General features: G+C 40.3%; 1 protein-coding gene across 10 annotated transcripts in view; it reads left to right on the top strand.

Annotated features, from left to right (window-relative positions):
• PTPRM (protein tyrosine phosphatase receptor type M) overlaps positions 1-16,163 on the top strand; it is a 512,931-nt gene that overhangs the window by 160,650 nt on the left and 336,118 nt on the right. For all 10 annotated transcript variants that reach the window (XM_075744400.1, XM_075744401.1, XM_075744406.1 and 7 more), the window contains exon 3: positions 5,148-5,413. In XM_075744400.1, the coding sequence (XP_075600515.1) occupies positions 5,148-5,413 (266 nt within the window). The remainder of the gene's footprint in view (positions 1-5,147; positions 5,414-16,163) is intronic.

Consider the following 16,163-nt stretch of genomic DNA (forward strand, 5'->3'; position numbering starts at 1 on the left):
TTTCCTGAGATTCAGACGATAGGTTAGTCAACAATTAAAAGGATGCATTTACCTCCTACTCCTTGCCTCATGAAATATGAAGAGCTTACCCGATACTTTCTAGCAGAAAAACAAAACCAGCACATCTGCATGACATACTGCTGCTTAATTTAGTTCTCTTTAACGATTCCATTCTCTTACAAAAAGGAAAGTACGGTTTATTCTGTTTACAGTGACATTCTTCTGTACTTTTTCACTTTAAACAAAGGAGTTACAGGCAGAGTTTCAAAATAGGCTGACTATATTCCTTTTCTTAAGCCACTGATAATTTTTCACATGGTTCAGTTGTGCAATACATACTGCATTAATCAGGATGCTACAAGTTAAATAGTTCTTAAAAATATGGTTCTATGAAGGACTGTAGAATTCCTAGCAGCACTGAATATAAAATTGGTTGGGTTATCAGGAACATACTCGTTTGAAATTTTAAGGTGGCTAAGAAAAGATGGACATTTCTCCGTGGCATTCTTGGTGGTAAGATTTAAAAAAGCTTGCCAGTTAATTTTTAATGAACTCATGAATGCTTTAAGTATTGTTTTGATAACTTAGCAAAATTATAACTATATTAAAGGTTTAAAATTTAAATACATGAATGGCAAGGCACGTCCTAACTGATGGAAGGATTATTGGTTTCTTTCTTGCCTGTTTTAAGCAAAGATCCATGTGGCTAAACACAGAACTTGCTTCCTTTTTGTACCCAAATATGTTTTATTTTTAACCCTTTATTGTGTTATATAGATGGGAAAATGCGTTATAAGTAATATAACTCTTGTTCTAGCTGGGTGTCTATTCATTCTTCACCCTTCAGTATCCTAGTTAATCACTGAGCAACAGGATCAAAAATTCCAACACAGGGAAATTTTATACGTTTATCAACCCAAGACTGTGAACAACTGAGGAACCGTCATACTAAAGAAAGTATTGGAAAGACCAAACACTACTAACTTGGTTAGTCTCCTCTGTATAAGATAAAGAGAAGAGTCTTCTCCTTGCTGCATTTTCGGAGAAGTAAATTTGATTCTTTCTGCATTGGAGTGTTTGAAGATGTTTGTATTACAAGTTAAAACCACATAGTGCATTCTATATGAAAATGGTGTGCTGTTGTGGCAGGCTGAAACAGGGTTGAGCACATGTGAAAAGTACTAATAAAAAGTATTCCTTTCTGTGCTTGTGCCAATAGGTTAGAAGCAAGGTTACCACCTCTTGGCTGCTACATCTAGAATAGTGGTGGTGGAGGGTGTGTGTCCTTTTTTCTCCTGATTATGGCCTTCCTACATTTTAGATTACTGAAACACAGCAAGAAACAGTGTTGCAGATGCGCGTAAAATAGATTTGAGTATAGTGTAATCAGAAACTTGTAGGAAGCAGTCCTTGTATGAAAAAACACGTGAATCTTGCTTTCCTTCTGCTACATTGAAAATTAAGTTTTCTCTAGGAGAATACGGAAGACACTTCCAGTGACTTCTACTTACGTTACTAGTGAATAAGGATTTGTCCCAATACGTTATAGTAACTAACAGTCTGTAAATTTAGTACAGAATAATGCCTTTTAGGAAGTAAAACAGTCAGATTCCTTTGTATCGCAATTAATTTTGATTTTTGTCAACTTTAAAAACTCAGTTATTTTGTGTAGAATGAAAATTAATGAGAAGTTATGCTTGATAAATAATTTAAAAGAACTGCAAACCTGTATTATTGAATAGTTGAACCTATTTAAGATAAAGGTGCAGTCTGGACCAAGATTCTCTAAACACTTACATTCCGATTCAAGAAATTTCTTAGGAGGCTGCATCTCATTGAAATTCCAATGTATCATCACCCATCAAAATAAAAAAAAAAATAAAAAAAAAGTTTTCTAAGAATTGTTTAAGAAATGTGTGTGCTTATATTTTTATAAGAGCACTTAGCTATGCATTTACAGCATGCACCTATAACCTATAACATTTCTTGACTTTTATGAAAAAACGCAGGGTCTGAATTACTTCATGTATTTTATTGATATGTTTTCTTTCCAAAGTAGACATTGTGTTGAATTTTATTTCCTTCTATGGTATCATAGTATATGTATTAATAGAATTCTTTTCTTTGGGTTTGTTCAATTCAGAAGTAGGAATATCTTGAAAATCATGTTGTATTTTTGTAATGTAATATGTCTATACAGTCATTCAAATTCTTTAATAACACATCTATTCTGTAGCATGATTATTTTGAAGATACACTTCAATTAATAGGAACCGAAAAACAGAGCATACATTCACTAGCAGTTCATGTAAGGGTCGTTTGAACTATACCTTTTACATTTCTTGTTGTCATTTATGTTGGGACCATAACGTAAAATTCACCACTACCACCCTTTTCCCTTTTCATTTGTTCCTTCTTTTCTCAGCTCTTGAGGCCACGAGACAATTGTCACCCTTAATCAGTCAAGGGCATAGCTGGTGATGAGCTAGAGTAAGGCTAAGGAATTGAGAACATTTTAGACTCCATTTACATCATATACTGCATCTCACCATCTGAGCACATGTAATTCTCTGGTCTTGTTCAAAGTATTTGACACTGTCCCGCACAACGTCTTTGTCTCTACATTGGAGAGACATGGATTTGACAGATGGACCACTCAGTGGATAAGGAATTGGCTGGATGGTCGCACTCAAAGAGTTGTAGTCAACGGCTCTATGTCCAAGTGGAGAACAGTGACGAGTGGCGTTCCTCAGGGGTTACAGTGGGACTGGTGCCACTTGACATCTTTGTCGGCGACATGGACAGTGGGATCGAGCGCTCCCTCAGCAAGTTTGCCGACAACACCAAGCTGTGTGGTGTGGTCGACACGCTGGAGGGAAGGGATGCCATCCAGAGGGACCTTGACAGGCTTGAGAGGTGGGCCCATGCAGACTTTGAAGTTCAACAAGGCCAAGTGCAAGGTCCTGCACATGGGTCAGGGCAATCCCAAGCACAACTACAGGCTGGGCAGAGAGTGGATTGAGAGCAGCCCTGAGGAGAAGGACTTGGGGGTGTTGGTTGATGAGAAGCTCAACATGAGCCGGCAGTGTGCGCTTGCAGCCTAGAAAGCCAACCATGTCCTGGGCTGCATCAAAAGAAGCTTGACCAGCAGGTCGAGGGAGGTGATCCTGCCCCTCTACTCCGTTCTTGTGAGACCCCACCTGGAGTACTGTGTCCAGCTCTGGGGGTCCCAGTACAAGAGAGACATGGAGCTGTTGGAGCGAGTCCAGAGGAGAGCCACGAAGCTGCTCAGAGGGCTGGAGCACCTCTCCTATGAGGACAGGCTGAGATAGTTGGGGCTGTTCAGCCTGGAGAAGAGAAGGCTCCAGGGAGACCTTATGGCAGCCTTCCAGTACCTGAAGGGGCCTACAGAAAAGCTGGAGAGGGACTTTACGAGGGCATGTGGTGATAGGACAAGGGGTAATGATTTTAAACTAAAAGAGAATAGATTTAGATTAGAGGTTAGAAAGAAATTCTTCACTGTGAGGGTGGTGAGGCACTGGGAGAGGTTGCCCAGAGAAGTTGTGCATGATGCCCCCTCCCTGGAAGTGTTCAAGGCCAGGTTGGATGAGGCTTTGGGCAACCTGGTCTAGTGGAGGGTGTCCCTGCCCATGGCAGGGGGGTTGAAACTAGATGGTCTTTAAGGTCCCTTCCAACCTAAACCATTCTGTGATTCTATAAATTCTCCTAGATTTCATTGCCACTTTGGTGGTCAATTGACCCTGGCTGGATGCCAGGTGCCCACCAAAGCCACTCTATCACTCCCCCTTCTCAACTGGACAGGGGAGAAAATATGATGAAAGGCTTGTGGGTTGAGATCAGGACAGCAGTTATCATCATGGGCAAACCAGACTCAACTTGGGGAAATTTTAATTTAATTTATTGCCAATAAAATCAGAGTAGGATAATGAGAACTAAAAACAAATCTTAAAACATCTTCCCCTCACCCCACCTTTCTTCCTAGGCTCAATTTCACTCCCAATTTCTCTACCACCTCCCCTGCAGCGGCACAGGGGGATGAGGAATGGGGGTTGTGGTCAGTTCATCACACGTTGTCTCTGCTGCTCCTTCCTCCTCAGGGGGAGGACTCCTCACACTCTTCCCCTGCTCCAGCCTGTGGTCCCTCCCACGGGAGACAGTCCTCCATGAACTCCTCCAACGTGAGTCCTTCACACAGGCTACATTTCTTCACAAGCTGCTCCAACGTGGGTCCCTTCCACGGGGTGCAGACCTTCAGGAGCTTCAGGGTCACAAGTCCTGCCAGTAAACCTGCTCTGGCGTGGGCTCCTCTCTCCATGGGGCCCAGGTTCTGCCAGGAGCCTGCTCCAGCACAGGCTTCCCACGGGGTCACAGCCTCCTTCAGGCATCTACTTGCTCCGACGTGGGGGTCCTCCATGGGCTGCAGGTGGATATCTGCTCCACTGTGGACCTCCATGGGTTGCAACAGAACAGCCTGCCTTACTATGGTCTTCTCCGTGGGCTGCAGGGGAATCTCTACTCTGGCACCTGAAGAACCTCCTCCCCCTCCTCCTTCACTGACCTTGGTGTCTGCAGAGTTGTTTCTCTTACGTCATCTCCTCTCTCTGGCTGCAGTTGCTGTTGTGCACCTACAGCCATGGCTGATGGACTCGGCCTGGGCCAGTGGCAGGTCCGTCTTGGAGCCATCTGGCATTGACTCTGTTGGACATGGAGGAAGCTTCTAGCAGCTTCTCATTAGCCTCCCTGTAGCCTCCCTGCTATCAAAAACCTTGCCATGCAAATCCAGTACAGACTCTGCATATAGAAATGCTTGGTTAGTTGGGACCTACAACTGATTCTCTTCTAACATCTGTAGATTCAGCACAGTGCAGATCACTTCAGTGGTTTTTTGTTTACCTCTTTCTTTCTTCAACTGTAAAATAATTCTAATATTTATTAGCTTTGGAAAAGAATCTTGAGTTTCTCAAAAGTAATTTGAGATTCAATGCCTACTGAATACAAATTACTGTTATGTTGGTAGAAGCAAAGCAAAATGATTATTTTTTTTTAATGATGCTTTCATTACAAATCACCATATCAGGGAGAGGAAAATAAAATAAAGAAATTGAACTAGTGACTTTGTTTTGCAGGCTCTTTCATGTTGGTGAATACATCTGGGAGATTTGCGGGACAGAAAGCTCACCTCCTGCTGCCCCATCTGAAAGAAAATGATACACATTGTATTGATTTCCACTATTATGTTTCAAGCAAGAGTGGATCTAGCCCTGGCACTTTGAATATATATGTGAAAGTTAACGATGGTCCTATTGGTAATCCAGTCTGGAACACATCTATCACTGCTACTTGGAACAGAGCAGAACTGGCAATTAGCACTTTCTGGCCCAATTTTTATCAGGTATGTTTTACTTTTTATGAAATTTTGTTTCTCTTAATAGTCACCTGGTTCTTAATCATACTTTTTAATTTAAATCAAAATATTTTTCAGTATGTTTTGTTGATCTTTATATTGATTATGTTTTTGTAGATGATGTTAAATGTTTGGTTTTACATATATATGACTGTGTTTATGTGTTTATGTATATTTATAGAAATGTATCCATACACACATACATTCTTTAAATGTGAGTGAAATAATTGTATTGAAACAATTTAGAATTTTTGTCATTGATTTCAGTCAACTACTTCTGTTTCTCTATAATAGATTCACTGATTCTTTCAGTTCATTAGGGATGCTGAAATTGAATGCTAATAGGTTTTATTGCAGTAGAGTCTTCAAATTTGATTTAGATCAGCAATACTTGTTGCTTTAGAACCAGCAGAATCCTTTGAGTCTTCGGTTTGAATGCAATATCCATTTGTTCTGTTCAGTAGTAATCATAAATATAACAGTGGCTATCTTAGGAATGGGCTTCTGATTACATCCTAAAGATTTAGGGAGAATTTCACTTGACAGTTCCTTAGGGTGCTGCTTTTCTGTAGGAAAGTTTACAGATTATACAGTTACTTACTGTTGTACGGTAGTTCAACAGTGTTTCTCCTTCTTGCCATGAAAATACAGTCTATGTCTCCACAAGCAAGTAATTTGGTGTAGTAGGAGCAGACCAGTAGATCAAAGATGTTGTTGAGGCTCCTCTCATCTTCACTTGCCGTTTAGAAAGTTTGGTTTGGATTTTATTTGGTCCCCTGTGCTGAACATTGTGACCATACTTACGGTTGGAAGCTTTCTGAAGAAAAGCTGTCCCGAAGATGGTGACTTAAGTACATTGCATGAGTCAAACTCCAAGCAAAAGCATGTACAAAGCAGGTTATGAAACAGATGAAAGTTTAAGTCCAGATGCAACTGAAGCAGTTCCTTTTGAGCCCTTTTTCCTCTAAGGAAACAAAAAAAACAAGCTGAAGAACTTTCTGGAGTCTTTCCCTCTGTTATTACTTCACCCACAATTGACAGAAAGTCCTGGTCCAGAAGATGAGTTTGGAATGCCTGCCAGGATCATCTTGTCCTTGAAACAGGGATACCTGGCAGTGGGTGTAAAACGTGCAGACCCAAAAGAGCACACTCATTCATTTCCTCTTGCCTCAGATAGTGTGTTCCTAGCTTGCATAGAGGGTCTTGACAGGGTCCACATTTGCATCCAGTGCTCTGCCCACAGTGGCTAGGAATTGCTACAACTGCATCGTCAGGGCTTCCTGGAGAGGATTCAGGGTAAGTTTATGGACACCTCACGAAGTTTCACTGGGAGGACTCATAATGTGGATCTCCTATAACTGTCTGTGGACTCGATGAGGGAATACTGGCACCTTTCCCAGAAGCAGGCGTATGAGAGTTGAGGTTCACCTCAGCATTGTGGGAGAAGCTGCGTACTAGCTGCTTCTGGAGCAGGACGCTGTATCCTGATGATGGAGTCCAAGCTTGGTTTAGCCATACCTTTGTGTCTTGCAGGGTAAAAGGGCAGTGTGTATTCTGTTGCCTGTCAGAGTTCAAGGAGTGTTTCGACACCACTGTTAGTTAGTTTTAGGTAGTCCTGCAAGGAGCAGGGAGTTGGACCTGATGATCCTTATGGGTCCCTTCCAACTCAAGATACTCTATGAGTCTGTGACCTTACTGCAAGACGGTGGGCCCCATGTTACTGATTTGATGCCAGTGTTGAGAATGCCCTCCAGTGATGCCAAAGAGCCTTTCTATTTTGATTGAAATAATGAGGACTAGTCTGTGGTGTTAGTCTCAGTGGATGGTAGGAGAAGAGTAGAGAATCCCAGAGACAATTTCATGGCTGAAATTGAATGTAACTCTGGGTGGCTTGTAACATGGGATCTACTGGAGGGCTTTCTGAGCATGCTGGGTGATTCAGGAGCGTTGTGTGGTGCATGCAGATTTTGTAGACACTGTGTGAATGGGTGACTGTGTTGCTCATGCCTAAGTCTGGACTGTAATGTCCCCATCTGGGTTTGGAGTGAATTAGTAGAGCAGCTTCCAATTTCCTTTCTTCTGAAAGGAATCTGGTTTTTATGCAACAGAACTGCTCTGTGAACCAGCAGTCAGTAAGGACAAGGATTGTGCTTCAAAGCTTCACTCTAGCTCTGAACCAAAATGCTAATGTGGACAGGGGAATTTTAATAGAAGCAGCCCAGACTCTGACCAGTAAATTTAAGCTAAATTAATGTGTTAATAAAAATACAGGCAAGCTCAGACAGTTTTAAATGTTATTGATATTAGTAATAATCTGTGTCAGATTTCTAACAATAGGATACATCTACTTAGTGTCTGAGTAACATGCATATTTGGCCATAGAAATAGAAAGATAACCTTTCTAGTCCATGTTCTCCTTGAGACCTGCCATCTGGACTGTTCACCCTTATTTGTAGGTGAACCCTTGTGTGCTTGGATGGGGTACTGCAGTTTAGCAAATTACCATGCATCAGCTGATGTGTAATAGACACCTGAGTCTGTCTGTAATGGATTCCATGTGCTCTCTTTGCCTCTGGAAATATAGAAATTTTTACATAATCTTTCTTTCACTGAGGAATATAGTAAGTAATTTTCTTTGTATTTGCTGCATACAGTCTGAAATAATACCTGGTTATGTCTTGCAATTTAGCCGATGTGCCAAAATGTCTTATGCTATAGTAGTGTCCATAGTGGTGCAAGGAAACAGTGTAAAATAGTGTAGCTTCACTGGTTTCATTGCAGATAAACTAATTTATTCTTGAAGAAGCTCTGTCTCCATCTTGACAGGTTATAGACAGTTGTCTCCATTTTGGTTGCCTCCTCCCTCTCAGAAATCTGTGATGCAATTTCCTCACTTGCCCGGTAGCACTTGCAATTTCTCATTGTTTCTGAACTCTTTTCATCTATTTTCATCTTTTTTCTTCTTCAAAGGGTCTGGTTTGGGGGGAGACACAAAGTTAGCTGCAAGCAGCGGGGAGGTCAGGAAGAGGAGAGAGAGGGTATATGTGGATCTTGTGGGACAGTGTGTCCAAGTTAGGTGAGAGCTCAAATGACTGCATATATGGTGAGAGAAGGCAGAGGACCCGACAGGTGTCTACCACCAGGTCTCTTTCCTAACCTGTTACTCATTTGACTCCAAAACTCCGACTTCTTTTGGCACAAATCTATGTGTTTCTCGCATAACCTCCAAAACATACAAGACTTCCTCCCAGGGTTTTTCTGAGGCTGTCTGACCTTATTGAACAAAATTAAGAAAAAATCTGCTAAGAAGATTTTTAAGGACTGATAAGGGCCCTTTGTAACTTCTCATATATGAAGGTTGGTAGTTTTCTGATGAGTAATCTTCAGAAAAGGACTCGACATTCGCAGATGAAGAGACAAAGCAATGTAATCATGTGTTTTTCTTTGTTGTGTTTGAAATCATATATCCATGTAGGCATCTGCATGTTTGTGAATGCCTTATAATTCTATTCCCTTAGTAGGACACCTACAAGGTGTCTAACTGCAAATGAAAGCAAAATGTACTACAGAACTCTGAAGACAAATTATATGATAACATTTCAGAGTTATAATATTTATACAATTCAGGATGATTTAAAAAACAGTGGTGTTGGTCTGTTTTGTTGTTGATTAATGAAAAACATAGGCAAAATAACTCCCACTAATGGTAGCTGACTAAAAATTAGATTGTGTAGTGTGGAGTGAATTTTAATCCAACTTCTAAAGATTTATTTGTTTAAACCACATATTATTAACACATATATGCAAAGCATTCAAAAGATTTAATAATTAACAGTATTTTATTATTGTAGCACCAGTTATCCAAGCTTGTTAATACCTTTCATGTTGAGTTTCCATTTAGAATTGACTCTTTAGAAGTACAGTCTCTGAACAAAGTAATTACTTTCTTTTTGTGTACACTTTTCTTTTTACTAGGTAATTATTTGTGTAGGTTTCACCCCACATGAAAGCCGCACTACATATATAAATCACAACAATAACCTGCATGTAACAACACTAATTGTAGTTTAATTACTGCTTATTTAAACTTAAATTGTCAAGTATTCTGTTGATTAAGGATATATTTAATTCCATAATTAATGGTCTTCTAAGTGCTACTGCTTAATATCTGCCTTTGACTTCAGGGTATGTCTGCATTGCAGTCCAGTTACTGATTACAGTATAGTTGCAGTAACACAGGTTCAAGCTGCCAAACACCTTCTGAGGGTCAAAGATAATCAGTGCAGTTTGTTCTTTTCTGCTATGCCTCCTGGTCTCTGAGCTATATGTTTCGAAGTAGCTGGGATATTTCCACGGGAGCTAGTCTTATTTCTGTATTATAAAACCCCTTTAGGAGTGCTCCCCTGAGGGAGCATTGGCTTCCTCTTTTTATCGTTGGTCACAGGAGAAATTGCTTTACTGAGCGATTGTCTACTTGGTGCATCTTAAGCAAGAGCATCAAGGAGTTTATCATGCCATTAGAGACAGCCTAGCAAACAAAACAAGGCTTCACATAATTACTAAGACCTTCACCCTCCTCCTTACTGGAACAGAGTTAGGATGTACACAGAAAAAGAGGATTAAATGCTATGCAGATTTCTATGGGTAGTGGAGAGCTTGGTTTTAGATTCTTGGGGAGCAATCTCAATACGTTGAGAGTCTCTAAAATTGATGCTTTGACATAAAAGTAAGTCCTGAAAAGGCTGTTCCTCTAGCGGGGAGAGGGTGGAAGGGTTTTGGGGGGTTTGTTTTTATTTTCTTTAAAGTTTTGATTTTTTTTCCTCATTGTATCTTTTAGCAGGAGGAAAATCTGTTGATTTCAGGTTTTTTTTCTTGTTTTGTCAATTTGGGAAGAGAAGGGACTAATTTCCCCACACACATACCCCCACCCACCCCCTGGTTAGTTAATGATTCTCAGACCGATTAGTAGTATTTTATATATATATTATGTTTTTTGAAGCATTGCAGTTTGGGAACTTTACAATATGCGAAATGCCACTACAGGGTTGAGTCTGGTGAGTGGCTTGTATTTCCAGCTCCTCACCCTGCAAGCAAGCAATTTGGCACAGCACCATTGCAAGTTGCACACCATCCCCCTATCAGTTTTGATATTTTGAATTATTTGCTTTGTACTTTGCAGGGAGTCAGGCATGGCAGCAGTGAGCTGAAACAAATCTTGATTAAATAAAACAACAAACACTGCAGTTTTAAAATCCAGAAATGGAATTGAAAGGATTAAAAATAGCTTCCAATAGAGTAACGCTACTCTCTATGCCGCTGCAGCTTCTTTAAACATAAATTCCTATGAAGCTGGAATGAGAAAATAGGATAAGAGCCTGGCAGTAATTCCTGATCTTTTTTAGTTAGGACACAAAGGAGTTACATGGTATCACTTCACACTGAGATGAGATTTACCCTTTACCGTTCTGACACTTTCCCCTGTAAATTAGGAGTTTAGGGAATAAGAAGCGGTAGATCCAACTTACCTTTTCAAATCTGGACTTAAACTTTCATTTGTTTCATAACCTGCTTTGTACATGCTTTGCTTGGAGTTTGGCTCATGCAATGTACTTAAGTCACCAGCTAGGACAGAGAATTAAGCTGCTTGTGCAGTAAAGGTCAGGCTTACATTCTCATGTGTTGTGCGTGTTGCATTCAGCTGCACACGTATGGCTCCTGAACTGCGCTTTGAACTCAAAAGAAACTTTGAAATGCATATTGCATTTTGAATCACAACCCTGTGTCGGGCATCTTAAATAGCTTTTCTTCATTGGCTTGGGTGATTTGGGAATAGTTATTTTGAGAAAGATGCACCAGGGCAGACAGCATTCCTAAATTTAAAAACCCTACCAGTATAAAAATGGCCAAGAATAAGCAGGCGTGCGCTTTTTGTCATAGACCCAAGGCACTGATATTTTCTCCCACCCCTTGTTCCTAAACCAAGCAAGCTTCTGGGCCTTCAGTAGCAAAAGGTAAGACAACAACTGATTTAAAAACAAAAAGAGAAGAATAGGATTTAATAAGCCTTAATGTCAGATGCTCAGTTTTCAGTGATGCTCACCTGTAAGAGGTTTCTTTGGAGTCTCAGGTTGGCAGCAACCACCAAAATGTTATTTAATGTGCTTGAGTGCACATGTGAGTGCTGAATGGTAGTTGTGTAGGAGTGAGAGGTGGGGAGCGAAATGGCATAACACGAATTTCCAACCAGGGAGACTTGACCACATTTTAGGCAGCCCATGTCAATAAGCTGCGGTGGGTTTCTGCAGGGCCTGGGAAGGACCGGGTCAGGAACCTCCTCCCTTCACGTGGCTTTGACGAGGCAGCAATCGCTGTGATTTTCCCAATTTTCTGGAGGGAGATTGTTCCCAATGCCTTGTAAAACGCAGTCAAAGAAAGGCCCTCGGTGGGGTAAAACACAGCAGGCAAGGGTGGGAGCGCGGTGCGTGCTGTGGGCAGCGCATGATGCATCGCTGCCCGCTTCCTGGGGGTGCCGGGGAGCAGGGTCGCAGCCTGACGTTAAGTAGCTTTATTAATACTCCTTTTCTGTCTTGTTTTTGCAAAGTGCTATTTTTAAGTCGTGTGAAGTAGAGAGTGTTTATATTAGGTACAATCCACCTTTTGACTGAAAGCATTGTAATTTTGCAACAACAAAGGCAGGAATTTACGGAGTGAGGTTGTGCAGCAACAAAACCTGTTTATTTCTATTGTTCTTTGGAACAGACAAGTTATCTCGAGTCGCACATTTTCAGCAGTAAGCATTTCTGTTGGTGAGCAGACCCCCTTTCTTTGTTCATATGTAGAAAGGGGAAGTGGCAGGAATGAAAAGCTAATTTTGCTCTTCACTGAAGCAGGGAGGATCAGGGACAGTGCAGTGCTAAGCCGCTTCCCTGGTTCCTGTTTGGCAGGCCTGCGAGGGGGAGAGTGGTGTAAAACAGCTCTCAGGCCAACGTGCAACAGAGTTTTCCCTGAGCAAATGAATTCAGTGTTTTAACTGGTTGTTTCCGGACTGATAAGGTGGTGGAATAATAGGCAAAAAACTCCAAGGGCTGCCCACTCTGACGTTGCTGGAGTGTTGTCTCTATTTTGACTGGGGTCTTTTATATTGCCTGCAGGGGTTGCGTCAGCCGTGAGGAAAGGCAAAGTTTGGAGGCGGGAGTAAAAACATTAACTTTTATGAGACAAGCAACTTTTCAAATGTGAAATGATGGAAAAAACTGGATGTGAAATAAGTTTCTGGGTTTCATTTCTAGTGAAATTATTAGCAAAACTGATCCAGATTTGTGAATAGTCTTCAGATCCCTCATATAAGGTTTTCAATGAATAAATGAGCCACCAGAAGTGTTTCTGGGTCCATTCCTGAGCACCCCCTTACAGTATGCAGCACACTCACTAGGACTTTCAGAAACATGTCATGCATAGGATAAAATTCTTTTTTTTTTAGTGTAAAAAGGGAAAATGCTTAGATAAGCAGATATTTTAGTCCATAATCTTCATTTATTAATTTAAGTAAAACAAAAAACTGGATTTGGATATAGCAGTTGATAGTATTTCACAGCCTGTGAACAGAACACAAATTATATTTCTGTACTTGGAATAGATGTCATGTTCTTTTATATATGAAGTAAAAGACAATATCTCTTTGATGATGGTATGTCAGTACTGGCTGTAGTGTCTTTTTCCATTTACTAAAAATTGCATACTTTATGTCAGAAGAGACCAAAACTTATGGTCATTAAAGTTGGTAGCAGCTTGGCTATTGCTTTTAATGGAAGCATGATTAAACTAACAATATTTCAATTTGTATTACTGGCAGTTTCTTGGTACATTGCCTGGTTTATTTGTGGTGATGACATTTTTGGTATGTTGAGATATGGCAGGATCTTTTAGATCACTTGTTGAGTCTTTGATGTCATAAGCAGGTCCGATTTAGTTGTTTCAAGGCTGTAGTTTCTGCCTGTGAACTGAAGGAATGGGTTTGTCTTTAGAATCTACAAGCTTTTTTGGTCTGTGAGTATATTGCAATAATAAAGTACTTAAAACCTCTTGGAGAGCCTAAGCTTCGCAGTTATGAATTACAGAAATTATTTTGAGATCTTCTACCCGTGTATTGTGTATGTTTTATTTTCCAGAGCTCAGGTATTTGGTTTTGCTGGAAGTCAGGTAATTCTTCAGAAAAGGCACTTTTATGTAACATTTTTAAAAAATAGTTAAATCCCTATTACTTGGCAGTAATATTTTTAGCAGAAAACTTCTGACTGGTTTGGCTGGCTGCTTCAGAGGTGTGCATATGCCTGTTCCTCCTGGGGTTTTCTAGAATTTAGCATATCTAAAAGTGAAGAACCTGAAAAAACCTCTTCTGCTTTGCCGTGATGGGATCATGGATCAGGTAGACCTTCCAGATGGCTTTGCACAGATCTTCTCTTTATATTGAGTGCTCCAAAAGAGAGTTGTGGGATTGTTTTGTTTGGGTTTTTTTTAAAGTTATTTTTCAATAAAAGCTAGAAAGTTAACTGGTTGGTTGTTTGGGGTTTTTTCTTCTTAACAGAGAAAACTCAAAGCCACTAGAGAATACAGAAAATAATTCTGTAACTGTCCCCAGCCATCTGTGTTTTTACAGGCAGGTCTTTGTCTCCACACTTAGATTCAGTTGACTCAATGACTTAGTGGCATCATATTTTCCTGGGAAACCTTTCTACCATTTCTGAGACATGACTCTCTGCTCCATGTTCTTCACTGCTGTGTCATAACATTCCTGCATTAACTGCAGGTTCCTGGGGCTATGCCATGGTTCTTGTACCCTACGGTCTTTTAGCTCGTCTCTGTTTTGAATAGTCTTGGTAGCTCTTCAGGAAATGGAGCAGTCTCCTCCTCCTTCCATGGGCACCTGCATAGCTATTGTATTCAGAAAGTGTAACACAAACTGAGAATGTACAACTGTTTGTCACATTTGTTAATAAAGACAAATGCTGGTTCTTTTTTCAAAGTTCAGTGAGTGAAAACAGGAGCTGCATTCTGGGACTTGGATTGCCATCAGAACTTAGGCTTACTTTGTGCATGTCACTTAGCTCTCTGTATTTCCATTTCAAGGCTGTTAAGATGAGGGTAAGAGTGATCATGATTGGAAAAGCTATTTCAGGTCTTTGGATGCAAATTACTTTTTAAGAGCTTCTGCTTTTTTTTTTTTTTTTTCTTTAAGAACTTCTGCTTCCTCAGATAGTTCCTAAGACCGGTTCCACCAGGAGATTTTCTTCTTTGTAGGAAAGAGAATTTTTGAATGTCTTGCTCTGGATGCTCTGCTGGATGCTGGGAGCCATACCCTGTCCATTCTGTTGCTGTGGATCAGCAATATCACCTTCACGCTCCATCAGTGTGTCATCAGGCATTTAGAAGGCCACAGGCTGGGGCTTATGACTGACCCCCAGTTTCTTGCAGCATTTTTCTTCTACAAAATTAGTTTGGTGGCTTTCAGACTTTTCTCATTGCTGTCTTGTGTTTTCTTGTTGCTGCTTGGTTCACTTGGGGGCAACATTGGCACTGTAGGTTGAAATTTTTTTGTGGACAGGAGATAGAACTAGAATGAAAAGTAGTTTTTTCCTTGCTAGCCATATGGAATTAAAGCCATATTTATGGCAGTTTCACTCCAGTGAGATTGAGAGGGAGAAATGGACAATGTTTAGGAAGATGGTATCTGGGAGAGAGCAGGATCGGTCCACAGATGGAGCAATGAGAAAGATGGGAGAAGGCTGAGGCAAGAAGGTGTGAAGAATTTGCTCACCTCAAGGTTTGTTTTAAAATCAGAATCAGTGCTCTGCCAGTATTTATTCAGCAACAGAAAACTGTGATATAATATTACAGGGCTGTATGTTCTCCTTGTGTCATGTTTGTATTCTGTATCAGACTCTTCCTGCTGAAATAATTGCAGTAAAGGATATGCTACATTGTGTCCTTCTGCATCTGTTCCAAGGTCAAGTACAGCATATGTGTGAAAAATAGTTTCTAAACTTTGTCTTCCTCAGTGTACTTCTGAGACTAGTTACAGGAGGCAGTTAGCGTTAACTTTCCAAGCAAAAGGGAAGCATTAAAAAAAAAACCAAAAAACATAACCTGGATTTGAGCATGAACTTCTTGAGCCTTGGTTTGGAAATGTACCTGCTAATGTTACCGACATATTTTCTTCTATTCCGCATAAACATTCTTGGGATGTTCAAAGCTAAGGCTGCCAAAGTTTGGAGAGGTTTACTTTTGAGTGTACTTAATTCAAACGACAAGAACGGTCCCTTTATTTTGTGACCTATTTATAGCCATTAAACAAACCGTGGCAAATGGATCTGCTTTACTTAATTCACTACATTTGGTGGAAGATTAAGAGCATGGAAAATGCATTCATAAAAATAGGTATGTTTGTGTCTGCTACTGTGTAAATCTCTGTATACTGCAGAACTGTCATTTTTTAAATAAAAGCAGGAGTTTATTCTGCAAGACAAAGAATCGAAAATAAAATTATTATTAGGTAACTTCTTTGGCAGACCAAATACTTGGGTGGATTTGGTTATTTCTCATTGTGAGCTATATATGATCAGACTTGTATATCTCCAAAAATAGTATAAACATGACAAAATGTAATTTATGTTCTGGTTCGTTCTAATGATAAGAACAACACATTTTGAGGGGGTTTTTTTGATTGTATTTTGTTTTCAAG

The sequence above is a fragment of the Balearica regulorum genome, chromosome 2, assembly GCF_011004875.1.
Source record: "Balearica regulorum gibbericeps isolate bBalReg1 chromosome 2, bBalReg1.pri, whole genome shotgun sequence".
In the NCBI taxonomy this organism is placed as follows: Eukaryota; Metazoa; Chordata; class Aves; order Gruiformes; family Gruidae; genus Balearica; species Balearica regulorum.